General features: G+C 42.4%; 1 protein-coding gene across 1 annotated transcript in view; it reads right to left on the minus strand.

The window, feature by feature from the left end:
* Positions 1 to 13,081, minus strand: part of SGCG (sarcoglycan gamma) — a 137,920-nt gene that overhangs the window by 2,600 nt on the left and 122,239 nt on the right. The window contains exon 9 of the mRNA XM_054164601.1: positions 1,581 to 1,704. Within this exon, the coding sequence (XP_054020576.1) occupies positions 1,581 to 1,704 (124 nt within the window). The remainder of the gene's footprint in view (positions 1 to 1,580; positions 1,705 to 13,081) is intronic.

A 13,081-nucleotide genomic window follows, 5' to 3' on the forward strand; every position in this document is an offset into this window, starting at 1 on the left:
CACCCCTAGCAATATCTCACATCTCACTTCATTCCTTCCTTCCTTCACTGGCTGATGCTTTCTGCTCCGCTCGGCTGGGAGGATCTTATCACTACTAGCTGACCTTGCAGATAAGACTAACAGTACTTTCCTAACTTTTATTTCTCTTTTCTTCTAATTAAACAGAGGGAAGGGGGGGGGGGGGGTGGGGGGAGAGGGGAGGTTAGGGGAGAAGGGGAGCAATTCCCCCACTCCTTTTGGGGTCCCAGAAGGTTCAGGGGGATTTCCTTGCTGTTTTCTGCCTGTAAATACCTGTATAATATTGTAAATACCGTGTATTTGTACATCTTCATTGCATTCCATTGTAGAGCATAGTTTTACTTGTAAATATAGCTTCCTTTTGCTTTCCCAACTGAGCAAGCCGAGCTTCTTGTCAATGTGGTGGTAGATTCTAAACCATTACAGGTATATGCAAAGCTGCCCTGAGACTTAGGCTCTTGGCAGACACTGGAACATGGGAGAGGGATAAGATGGTGCCCAATCTCTTCCTTAGCAAAAACCTCATATAATTCAATGAGGTCCTGCACCTGGGTTAGGGCAATACCAAACATGGATACAGGCTGGGTGATAAGTGGGTTGAGATCAAATCTCAGGAGGACTTGAATAAAAATATGAACTGGCAATATGCAGAGGCAATTCTATTCTGTGTTGCACCAAAATAAATGTGGCCAGGAGGTTAAGGGAGGTGATTCTACCACTCCACTCTCATGAGACACCAACTGTAGTACTGTGTTCAGTGTTGGGGCACCAGCATAAGAAAGACATGAGGGAGAGAGCATAAGACAGAGGAAGGCCATAATGATGACTAGGACCTGGAGCACCTTCTGTATGAGGACAGGCTGAGAGCATTGCAGTTCAGCCCAGAGAAGAGAAGGCTCTAGGAATACTTAGACTTAGACTTAGAGGGGGTATACAGGAAAGAAAGGGAGAGATTCATTATCAGGGAGCATAGTGATTGAGCAAGGGGTAACTGTTTTAAAACAGGACAGTAGATTTATATTAGGTGTAAGGAAAAAGTACTTCACTGAGAGAGTGGTGATAACACTGCCCTGAGTGCTGAAGCCCCACAGCCATGCCAGCTGGTTAAGGATGCAGACACAGGTTGGTCTGGTTCCTTTGTAGAACACCTAGCACTGTACAGCCTTGCAAATAGGGTAAATAGGCTGATGCATTTTGCATGTTCTTGCTGACAGGGCAACTCTTAATGTCTGCAGTGCTGTACTCAGTATAGCAACTCTGGGGCTTAAGGATCTGCCTCTGGGCCAAGGACCATGCTGGGGTATCTACGGATCACTGTGCTAGTGAAGAACTTAATGCCATCAAAGTTTTATTAGTATTTCTCTAGGCTAACATTGTATCAGTTGGTAGTATTAGGTAATCTGACCCACAAATAAAAATCTTATTATTGACACCATTAATTTTAATATCCTGTCTCCTAGAATCAGAGGAGTTAAATTCACAAAAATTGAAAACAACCTTGAAGTTATTAGCTATACTTGGGCAGCAAGCATCATTATGGAAACAGAAGGGCTTGTACTCACCACACCATCACTGCTGTGTAGTTTGATATCCATCTGGGACAGAGCTTCAATATTGCCAGCCTGTGCTTTGATATTAATTCCTCGTGGTGCATCCATGCTCAAAGATCGAGTCGGTGATTCCAACCTGAAAGCAGGAGCAGGAAATCTGACATTTGCACATTCTCCTCTGTTCCTTTAGCTTTGAAAAATATGTAAACTTTCAGCACAGAGACACACACTTGAAGGATCTTGGCTAAAGTAATATAAAAGATGCAGCTTTTGTTGTTTTTTTTTCCTCTAGGCAGACTTGAAAAAGGAGGTAGCACCCCAGTATCCCAAATAAAAAATATAGATGAACTCATAACAAAATCATAGATTGCATGGGGTTGGAAGGAACCTTTAAAGGTCATCCAGTCCAACCCCCCTGCTTAAATAAGCAGGGACAGTTCCCCTTAGACCAGGTTGCTCAGAGCCCCATTAAGCCTGACCTTGAATGTCTCCAGGGATGGGGCCTCCATCAGCTCTCTGGGCCACCTGTTCCAGTGTTGCACCACCCTTACAGTAAAGAACTTAACACAAATGCAAGGTATCATTTAAAAGATAACCTCAGGTTATTTCAAGTGTAATGACAACTTACCCCCTAAAACCCAAACTCTTCTTCTTAAGTTGGAATTAATTTTCATACTGAAATCAATGCAATTAGAGCAGTCTGAAGCTTCGACACTGCTATCAGTCAGACTAAGATTTCACTCAGTGTATGTGCAATGTTTAACCAGATGGCGCGGGAAAGTCCAACCCCAGTTTGGGGTTTTCATTTGAAACCCTCAGTACACAATGTAAGAGAATGCTGCAAACCCTACGATGCCACCAGATGGCAGGAACGTACTGCGTGAGCTGAGTACGGAGCCTCTGAGAAGGAGTCATCAGCTTTGTTTTCTAAGGAGATAAGGCTTTGTTTCTTCAGTGTTTTGGTATCAGCTTCATGATAAGTAGCACAGATAGAAGTACTAATTAAAAATCGTGAGAAGGAAAGAAAAAACCCAAGCTCAGCAACAAACTAGTGATTATATTGCTTCTTTTGGTCATTATCTAGAACTGCTTTGTCTCGGGCAGCTGGAAGCACCGCAGGATCAGAGTTGATACCTACTGAGTTTTGCTTCTGAATATTGTCTCACCCTTCCTGATGACACCACCCTGAATTTTACACTGTCTGCCAACACTGTTCCCTCTACTCTGCCCTGGTGAGGCTGCACCTGGAATATCATTTCCAGTTCTGGACCCCTCAGTTCAGAAAGGACAGGGAACTGCCTCAGAGAGTCCAGCAGAGAGCCACAAAAATGATTAAGGGAGTGGAACATCTTCCTTACAAGGAGAGACTGTAGGGGCTGTGACTCTTCAGTTAAAAGGACACTATGGGGTGACCTCATTAATGTTTATAAACACATAAAGGGTGAGTGCCAAGAGGATGGAGCCAGGCTCTTCTCGGTGATTCCTAATGACAGGACAAGGGGCAATGGGTGGAAGCTGAGGCATAGAAAGTTCCATGGAAACATAAGGAATAATTTTTTCACTGTGAGGGAGATGGAACACTGGAACAGGCTGCCCAGGGTGGGTTGTGGAGTCTCCCACTCTGGAGATATTCAAGACCTGCAGGAATGAGCTCCTGTGTGACCTGGTCTAGGTGATCCTGCTCTGGCAGGGGGGGGTCTTTCAAGGTCCCTTCCAGCCCCGATATTCTGTGATACTGTGATTAAACAGGTGGATATCAAGGCTAGAGGAAATGAATCAGCTGCTTGTCTTAGTTTACAACCATGCTACCCTTTCCTATTCTGTAGGTTCACTGGACACAATGTGGGCTTCACCCACAAGGCAGAACTTGGACATGTATCCCCGTTCCTGGGTCTGCAGTTTTCACCCACCATGTCATCTGGGAGTGGAGGTGGGAGGGATAGAGGTGGGTGTATCGGCACACACTCCCTGTGCTGCTGTGTTGCTCAACAGCTGCAGATCTGAAGGACTGCGCCTAGCAGGTCCTTTACGAGGTATCCATCAGGTAGTGAGTCTACACACTGAGTGCCAAATCTTGCTAAAGGGATGAAACAATTTTACACACAATCCTGATGTAGCTGTCTGATGGGTTTCATTTACTCAGCCTGCTTCACTTCCTCCTTTTTTTTGCAGTTACTTCATTAAAACTAGAATTTAAAAGAAGTCAGTTTGTGCTTCTGAGAAACATCAATTGTGTCAGAATTCTAAAGAAGCTAAATCCAGCTGATATCTTACAACCTAAACCCATGACTGCGCAGTCAAGCACAGTCACTGAAGCTTTTTTTTTTCATCCCCAAATCAGAAAGTATCTCAGGCTATATTGGCTTATCACTACTACCCAGAGGTAACAGAAGATTCTATCTTCTTTGATCTTCAAAGGTCCTTTCCAAACCATTCCATAACTCTATGTTTCTATGATCTGCCTCTCTCCAACAGCTCCTGGGTTAGTTACTTTCAATTAGTTTAAACTCCAGACTGATAATTTAAACACCTAACAATAGATAACTGCATCATGGTTCCACAATGGGATGATACCCATAAAATTGTTTGATGGCTTAGCTGGGCCCTGTGCTCTTTAACACCTTTATTGATGATCCGGATGAGGGCATTGAGTCCATCACCAGTAAATTTGCTGATGACACCAAGCTGGGGGCAGGAGTTGATCTGCTGGAGGGTAGAGAAGCTCTGCAGAGGGATCTCGACAGGCTGAACAGATGGGCAGAGTCCAACGGCATGAGATTGAACACATCCAAGTGCCGGGTTCTGCACATTGGCCACAGCAACCCCATGCAGAGCTACAGGCTGGGGTCAGAGTGGCTGGAGAGCAGTCAGGTAGAGAGGGACCTGGGGGTGCTGGTTGATGGTAGGCTGAACATGAGCCTGCAGTGTGCCCAGGCAGCCAAGAGGGCCAATGGCATCCTGGCCTGCATCAAGAACAGTGTGGCCAGCAGAAGCAGAGAGGTCATTCTGCCTCTGTACACAGCACTGGTTAGGCTGCACCTTGAGTTCTGTGTCCAGTTCTGGGCCCCTCAGTTTAGGAAGGATGCTGACTTGCTGGAACGAGTCCAGAGAAGGGCAATGAAGTTGGTGAGGGGTTTGGAACACAAGCCCTATGAGGAGAGACTGAGGGAGATGGGGTTGCTTAGCCTGGAGAGGAGGAGACTCAGGGGTGACCTTATTGCTCTCTACAACTACCTTAAGGGAGGTTGTAAACAGGCAGAGGTTGGTCTCTTCTCCCAGGCAGCCAGCACCAGAACAAGAGGACACAGTCTCAGGCTGCACCAGAGGAGGTTTAGGTTGGATGTTAGGAAGAAGTTCTATACAGAGAGAGTGATTGCCCATTGGAATGGGCTGCCTGGGGAGGTGGTGGAGTCACCATCATTGGAGGTGTTCAGGAGGAGACTTGATGGGGTGCTTGGTGCCATGGGTTAGTTGTTTAGGTGGTGTTGGATTGGTTGAGGGGTTGGACGCGATGATCTTGAAGGTCTCTTCCAACCTGGTTTATTATTATTACGACTCAGTGTCCCAGTTTGAGCTGGGTGCCTTAAGAAAGTCACAAAGTTGCAGTCCTCCAGAAAGCAGAGTGTCCAGGAGGTGTACCAGAATATGCAATATTTATATTTCCTCCCATAAGTCCTACATCATAAACTTCTGTAATGATTATGCTGAGTACATGTGCACAAGAAAGAGTGTGTGCTGCCTCGGACATTTAATATAGTCTTAGCACTCTTTATTAAGCAGTATTTGTGATATAATGACTTTTCTCTGACTTTTTACTTTAGATCCTCGGATTTACAGTTTTATGAAAGGGAAATCAGTTTTTCCCTGAGTGATTTACATGGAAGGTCTGCTTCAGGGGGATATTTGCTGATGCTTATTTGTATGCAGTATACGATGAAAAATTAATCAAAGTCTGTATTTTCAACACTTCAAATTGAATATATTTTCATAAGCTAGCGTCAAGGTAGTGGAATATAGCTGTTGCTGTAGTTTGTTTTTGCAAAAGGCTATAAACATTGAAATACAGTTTCCTTTTTTGGCCTCTTTTTAAAAGTATTTTACCTATGTAAGTAACATACACCTTTTATTTCTAAGCTCTATTGACTATTACAAGAAGGCAGACTAGAGTAGATTTGGGAAGAGCATGCCAGACCTGGAGTATGAAAAACAAGCAAACACCAGAGACATATTTCTTACTTTTTGCCCAAATTAGTGCTGGCCTACAGACTTGGGGAGCGTTTACAGATTTATGATGTGACTTACATGTAATTTAGATTACAGGGCAGAATAACATCTGCTGTATTAATCACAATCCTAAATTTCTGTTGCTTATCCAGCTCCCAGTTCCAGATTAACTGATTAAGTCACTGGAGCTTCTTGGCAATGGAAACTGCAGTGAAGCTTAAGCAGTGATTTTTAAAGCCTCCTGGAACCGTGAGACTTTAGCAAAGGCAACATTCAGAAACACTAATGATATATTTCTTCATACAACATGCAAAGGTTCATTGTGTCAAGTCAAGATGTACTGAAACAAGCACCTAGTGTAGAAATTATGTGGCTGAGTTCACAGAATCACAGAATGATAGGGGCTGGAAGGGACCTTTAAAGATCATCTAGTCTAACGCTCCTGCCAGAGCAGGATCACTTACACCAGGTCACATAGGAAGGAACTCATCCAGGTGGGTCTTGAATACCTCCAGAGAGGGAGACTCCACAACCCCCCTGGGCAGACTGTTCCTGTGTTGTCATCCTCACAGTGAAAGACTTCTGTGAACCCTGACTCTAAATGTCCCTTCTCAGTGAACACTTTGTCCTGATTTGTGGCCATAAGTCACCTACAGTCAGCTAAAAATTCTTCAGTGGTCCCATCCCTGCGGCAATTCCAGTTTGTCACTGGTGGGCAGGTTTGGACTTCTGTATGCAAAAGGATCTGGGGATCACAGAATTGCCCTAGCTGAAATGCTGAGTGATGGAGATACTTAGAATTACAGAATCATAGAATCATTAAAGTTGGAAAGGACCTTTATGATCACCAAGTCCAACTGTCAACTCAACATCACCAAGCCCACTAAATCATGTCCTGAAGTGCCATGCCTATATGGTTTTTAAACACCTCCAGGGATGGCAACTTCACCACTGCCCTGGGCAGTCATTTCCAATGCCTGACCACCCTTTCAACAAAGGAATTTTTCCTCATATCCAACCTAAACCTTCCATGGTGCAACTTGAGGCCATTTCCTCTCATCCTATCACTAGTTACGTGGTGGAAGAGACCAATTCCCACCTCAGCACAACTTTCTTTGTATGAACTTAAGGTGTCTTAGAAAGATGAATAGAACACTGCAATTATCAACACTGGTGGTGTCCACAGAACAAAACAAGCTGCTTTCCCCTCCCTTTTCTTCTTTTCTTTTTTTCTTTTCTTTTTTTTTCCTATTTTATTTTCTTTTTTTTTCCTATTTTCTTTTTTCTTCTCTTTTATCTCCCCTCCCCTCCCCTCTCATCTCCTCTCCTCTCCTCTCCCCTCCCCTCCCCTCCACTCCCTTCCCCTCCCCTCCCTTCCCTTCTCCTTTCATCACTGACTAGTGGATCTACTTAAACCAGATGATAGAGGAAGTTGCTCTGCACTGTGAATGGCTTAGGTCAGTCAGTCAGAAGATAATGGCTGATAAGGAAGTTTCAGAATCTGTTCCCTGGACAAAAAAAGGAAGAATAAGTAGGGCTGGGCTGAGGCAAACATTGATGTGCATCCCTCCAAAGTTTTGGCAAAATAAAAATTCAGTTGGATTGCGAATGCTGGAGGGCTCTTGGAGACCGAGGGCAGAAATTGATTGTCTTGGAGTTCTTGGTAGTTTTATAGCATGTATTTGCATTCAGGTAGTGGAATGGTGATTATGTGAATATACTGATAACAATCACCTTTTTTTTTTCTTTTTTTTTTTCTTTTTTTTTTCTTTTTTTTTTTTTTTTTAATTACAGGCATATAAATCACATTTAACAGCACAGAGTGAGGAGCTTTATCCTCTAGAGGAATTAATCTATGTAATGTGCTGTCATAAATGAGACATAAATGAGCCTGTATCTCCCTTTGGAAGATGGATTCTATACTTATGAGTACCTTCTAGGTACTGTGGTAGCTTCCAGGAGTCCATTAGTGAGTGGTGGGTGCAAGAGAAATTGATCTAGGTGGCACAACATTTAGTGTCAAAGAGTTGACAGTCCAATTATAAATGTCCTGAGGTGTACTCTGGACTAGCTGTTGCCTGACCGTGAAGACTGGCTGCTTGGAAAGGTATTCTCCAGGAAAGCATAGCTTTCAGGTTAATGTAATCCAAATATATATATATATATATGTGTGTGTGTGTGTGTGTGTGTGTGTGTATATTATATATATATATTTTCTATATATATTTATGTGTGTGTGTGTGTGTGTGTGTGTATATATATATGCAGGCATGTGTGTGTGTGTGTATGTTCATGTGGCCCAAACAGTTCCACAACGAGAACCAAGTTCTGGAGACCTCAGACAGTTGGGAGATTTGATTTGCCTCAAAAGCATGTTCCTAATTTGAATTAAGATGTTCATTTAGACACATCCACAGAATATGAAGCAGTGAAACCACACATGCAATGTAAGTTTTTTGACTTGATCTCCTTCACCCCAATCCTACAGCCTGTAGGTTTGCTGGCAAAGCACAAGGAAAGTGCAGTCAGTTAATGAAAGGCAGGGAAGGGTGGATGAGTAGGTGGTCCTTTCTAATATTTCATAGCTCTGTCATCTGCTGGATATTGGTTCTCCAGAGTCTATTGCCACTAAAGCAACTGATTACAAGGAAGATAATATTTTTATCGCTATCTTCTTACTTGTTGGGAAGATAGTTCTGGAAGTCAACTATGCTGCCTTGAGTGACTGCCAAGGAAATTGTGTGCTGAGATGTGCAGAATAATTCATGAAGGACTGTGTGAAAGTCTCCTGAGGGAACCTGTACAGCATTCAGGCTCTGGATCTCAAACAATCCCAATAATCTAAAGGCTTGGAGAGTCTCACCTTTTCTTATAAGCATGCTGCTAACTCATGGAGATACCAGATCACCAGAAATTGCTCAGCTGGCTGTTTAGGGAGTTACAGTCTGCTGCAGTTCTGGTAAAGCAGCAACTAATACTGCCTGTGCATGCTGCAGGAATATTGATCTCTTCTTTCATCATATTCTGGCAGGAGACAGAATGATGCTGATTTCTAAGCACCACAATGCATTAGAAAGTTGTCTAGTACTGCAGAAAGAGTACCATAGTCTTGTGGAGTTCAGGCTTCCTACTGTAACATGGGGCACCTTAGCCCTTAGAGCAGGACAGTGGAACTAGCTTGCTGTTGTGAATTTGGGGAATAGTTTATTTCTTCCTTCTGGCCACTTTTTGTCCTTTACATCTTACGAGTCAGCATCTCTCCTGAATTTAATAGGGACATAATTCCTCACATAATTCCTCAGTGTGACTTTAGATAAGAGTTCCCCATTGCATTCCTTTCAGCACCAACCTGAACAAGACAAGGGTTACTTTAAGTGGACTGCACAGGTAGATGGATGCTGCCTCCAAAAGCGTGGTGCACCCAACACACGTATGGTGTGCCCATATGTACATATAGCTAACTTTTTTCCCTTCTTCTTTTTTAGTTTTTTCCTCTTCTCATTTTGCTTTTTGGTTAAAACAGCCTGCTCAATTTTATTATACAGAGAAGATTTTATGAAATATAAACCTAGCACTAAGGTTGTAAAGATATGGTAAAAAATTTAGCAGGGTATAGTGTGTTCAGTATTGAGTTAACTATGTTCTTGTATCAGTAAACCACAACTGACTCAGCTTTAATTTTAAAAGAGTAGCCCTTGCACAGAGGAGAAAAGAAAAGGGAAATACACTGAACTTGATTTATTTTACATTATATGAGATTATTCCACAGAAGTATGTTTGTTTAGATCCTTACTGAGATACTGGTCTGATGTTTGCCTATATGGTATGTTTTTGTTCGTGAAGTTCTTTTAAACACTGAAAGAAGATGAGCTAGGTGCAGGCAGAATTGAAATGCTGGCTAGTTCATCATGCCTTTTCATTAAACGATTTCCACCAAGCCTTCTGGTGTTGACTTTTATGAGAATTCATAAAACATACTAATCCATCACTTCCACTTCTCTAATATGCTTAGCCTTCTTCCCATAGTGCTTTATTATAATCAAAATAAAAGGATCCATGCCAAAAGGGTCAAATAAATACATATAATTAAGAGGAAAATCATTTGAGGGGGCAGAGGACAGTGAAAGATTCCATGCTTCTTTCTTCCTGTCATTTAGTCTTTGAAGGACTGAAGATGCTGCTTCACACTTGTTCCCAGGCATTGATATGGGAAACATAGTATTAGAGAAAATATTTAAGAATATGAAGGAAAAAAAGAAGATAAAAATATGCAGCTCAAAGGTGCTGGAATAATGGTACTTGCTCCACAGATGTGTCTTTTAATATTGTTCTCATTTCCCTTCAATGTTCATGAAGATGCTAAAATCAAACATGATGACCTCATAAGGATGTCTCTTACTCTTCCTTCCTGAATGCAGCTGTTTGACCCACATCTCTGCACTTCTCAGAATTAGAAAGCATTTTAAATAAATGAACTGCTCTAACTAAACTGTTCCAAGGCCAAATAAAAACATTACAGCGAGTTCAACAGGTTTGCCACTAATGACCCAGAGTATCTGATCCTGCAAGCCTCCATTCTCGTGAAAGCAAGTGCTATGCAGCTCTGCCTGTGCATACATGGGGACTAGGCTCATTGGCTCATTTTTTTTTCTGAAATTATGAATACATACATCTTTTCATTCTTAAGTTTATTGTCATGGAATTAGAAAATCACAGATAAATTCAGATTGAAAGGTACCTTTAAAGGTCATCTAGTCCAGCCATCCTGCAGCGAGCAGGGACATCTTCAGCTACGTCAGGTTACTCAGAGTTCTCTGCAATCTGACCCTGAACATTTCCAGGGGATTCTACCACCTCTCTGGGAAATCTGCTCCTTGTTTTACACTTCTACAGGTTGTGGAGCAGAAGAAGAATGCAAAAGATAAGAAATGAAGGGGGGAAAAAAATCATAAGGAAGAAAGGGGGGAAAGGAGAATCTTTAACCTGTCAAGGAATTAATGTCCTGAAAGTACAAAATGAGGGTTCTGTGGGCTTAATTGGCCCTGGTCCTCTGTAGGTGTGTGCTTTCAGCCCTGCTTTTTGAATGCATGTTGATCTTTAAAAGGCAATAGCAGTATACTGGCTTTTTGATTAGTCCGGAAGCAGTCTAATTCACTGGCAATGCAGTAGACATTGTAAGAGAGTAAACCATAGACAGTGCCTTCCCTAGTTACAAAGGAAAAAAAGACTGTCAGCATTTATTTATAGGACAGTCTACAGAATTTCAAACTATATTCTCTCTTTATGAGGAAGTGGATTCCTGTCGATATGTGCTGAGCAAAACTAAGCTGCAGTTGCAGAGGTGGATCGTGAACAGCAGCCATACACTGATGCCAGCCATTTGCACAGCATTTCTAATACAAGCCAGGATGCCATTTTCCTTCATCAGGAGCTTTTTCTCCTTAATTAATTTACACTGTTTCCATTCAGTTTTTGTGGTCTTAGTTGATCTTCTTTTGTGGACCTGTTTCCCTGAAGGTTTTTAAAGCCAGGCTGGATGTGGCTGTGAGCAACCTGCTGTAGCGCGAGGTATCCCTGCCCATGGCAGGGCGGGTTGGAACTAGATGATCCTTGAGGTCCCTTCCAACCCTAACAATTCTATGATTCTATGCACCTATATTCAGTTATCTCCCAGCAGCCTGATGTTGTGATGTCAGGCAAGTGTGAATGTAGCGAGATGAGTATGATTGCCCAAAGCTACGGATCTTTGTGTTCTGCCTTGTGGATTTAGGTTGTTCGCCAGCAGCAGCAGGCCCAAAGGCAAAGAAGAACAAAACAATATGGCTGAGATGTCAGTCATGGTATATGCCACAGTTCAGTTTTGCTTTGCAAAATTATTCTCTTTGGGATGGCTTCAAAAATTACATCATCTTGCAAACAGGAAGCGTGAGTTTCACAGCATGTTCCAATGACCATGCATGTATCTAAGGACACAGGAGGATTAATATTCAACAGTAACCCCTGATAGCCCTTACTGGATGTCAAAACACGCAAAATACAAACTCATTAAAGTTTCTTCCTTTGTTCAGTTTCTGCACAGTAATGAAAAATATAGCAGTTACTTAGTCAAGCCTTGGCACAAAATTCTGTGTTGACATAACTACTGTAAATCTTTCACATGTTGACTGATTTTTCTTTTTAAAATGTCCCATTTTGCATCAGACATATTGAGCTCCTTCGTTTAAAGGTGGAGTAATTGCTTCCTGCCTGGATGATGCTGTCCTCCATATTTCTTCCTTTTACTTTCATACTCATAAGTCTGAGCTGCACTGAGCTAAATTAAATCAACTATAACGAAAAAAAGTTTGACTGAGAACCAGCATCCCTTTCCCTCTGTCAAGTCCATTCATTGGTTAGTGGTTACATTACATCATCTGAATTTTTGTAGCTTAGTTCAAAGAACCCATTTTCAAAGGGTTATTGCTCCTGCAGGCTGTCTGCATTAGGACACATTCTATTTCAGTAAGAACAAACGTCAATACCTGCAGCTCCCTTACACTGAATCCCAAGTTAGTCTATTACTGATGCCACAATGACTTGTAATATGCAAACCAGGGTGTTTTTAATGACTCAAAATTAAGTAACAATTATTTTAAAAGAAAAAGAACTTCTTTGCAGCTTCTTACAATCTGGCTGCTTCACTGCAGACAGGCTTACAGGAATAGCAGAACAAGATACAGCTTAATATTGGAGCACAAGCCCTATGAGGAGAGGCTGAGGGAGCTGGGGTTGCTTAGCCGGGAGAAGAGGAAGCTCAGGGGAGACCTTATTGCTCTCTACAACTATGTGAAGGGAGGTTGTAGACAGGCAGGGGCTGGTCTCTTCTCCCAGGCAACCAGCACCAGAACAAGAGGACACAGTCTCAAGCTGTGCCAGGGGAGGTTTAGGCTGGATGTTAGGAAGAAGTTCTTCATAGAGAGAGTGATTGCCCATTGGAATGGGCTGCCCAGGGTGGTGGTGGAGTCACCATCATTGGGGGTATCTAGGAGGAGACTTGATGGGGTCCTTGATTGCATGGTTTAGTTGATTAGATGGTGTTGGATGATGGGTTGGATGTAGTGATCTTGGAGGTCTCTTCCAACCTGGTTTATTCTATTCTATTCAAACTGTGCTTTCAACCTAAGTGTGCCAAAGCTAGTATCTTTCCAAAATAAAGTTTTTTGTCCCAATAATAGAAAAGAAGATAACCAGCATCTTGTGAAAATACAGAATGTTCTCTGATAATATCAGAAAAAAAACAAATAGGGAAC

This window comes from Dryobates pubescens, chromosome 10, assembly GCF_014839835.1.
Source record: "Dryobates pubescens isolate bDryPub1 chromosome 10, bDryPub1.pri, whole genome shotgun sequence".
Lineage (NCBI taxonomy): Eukaryota > Metazoa > Chordata > Aves > Piciformes > Picidae > Dryobates > Dryobates pubescens.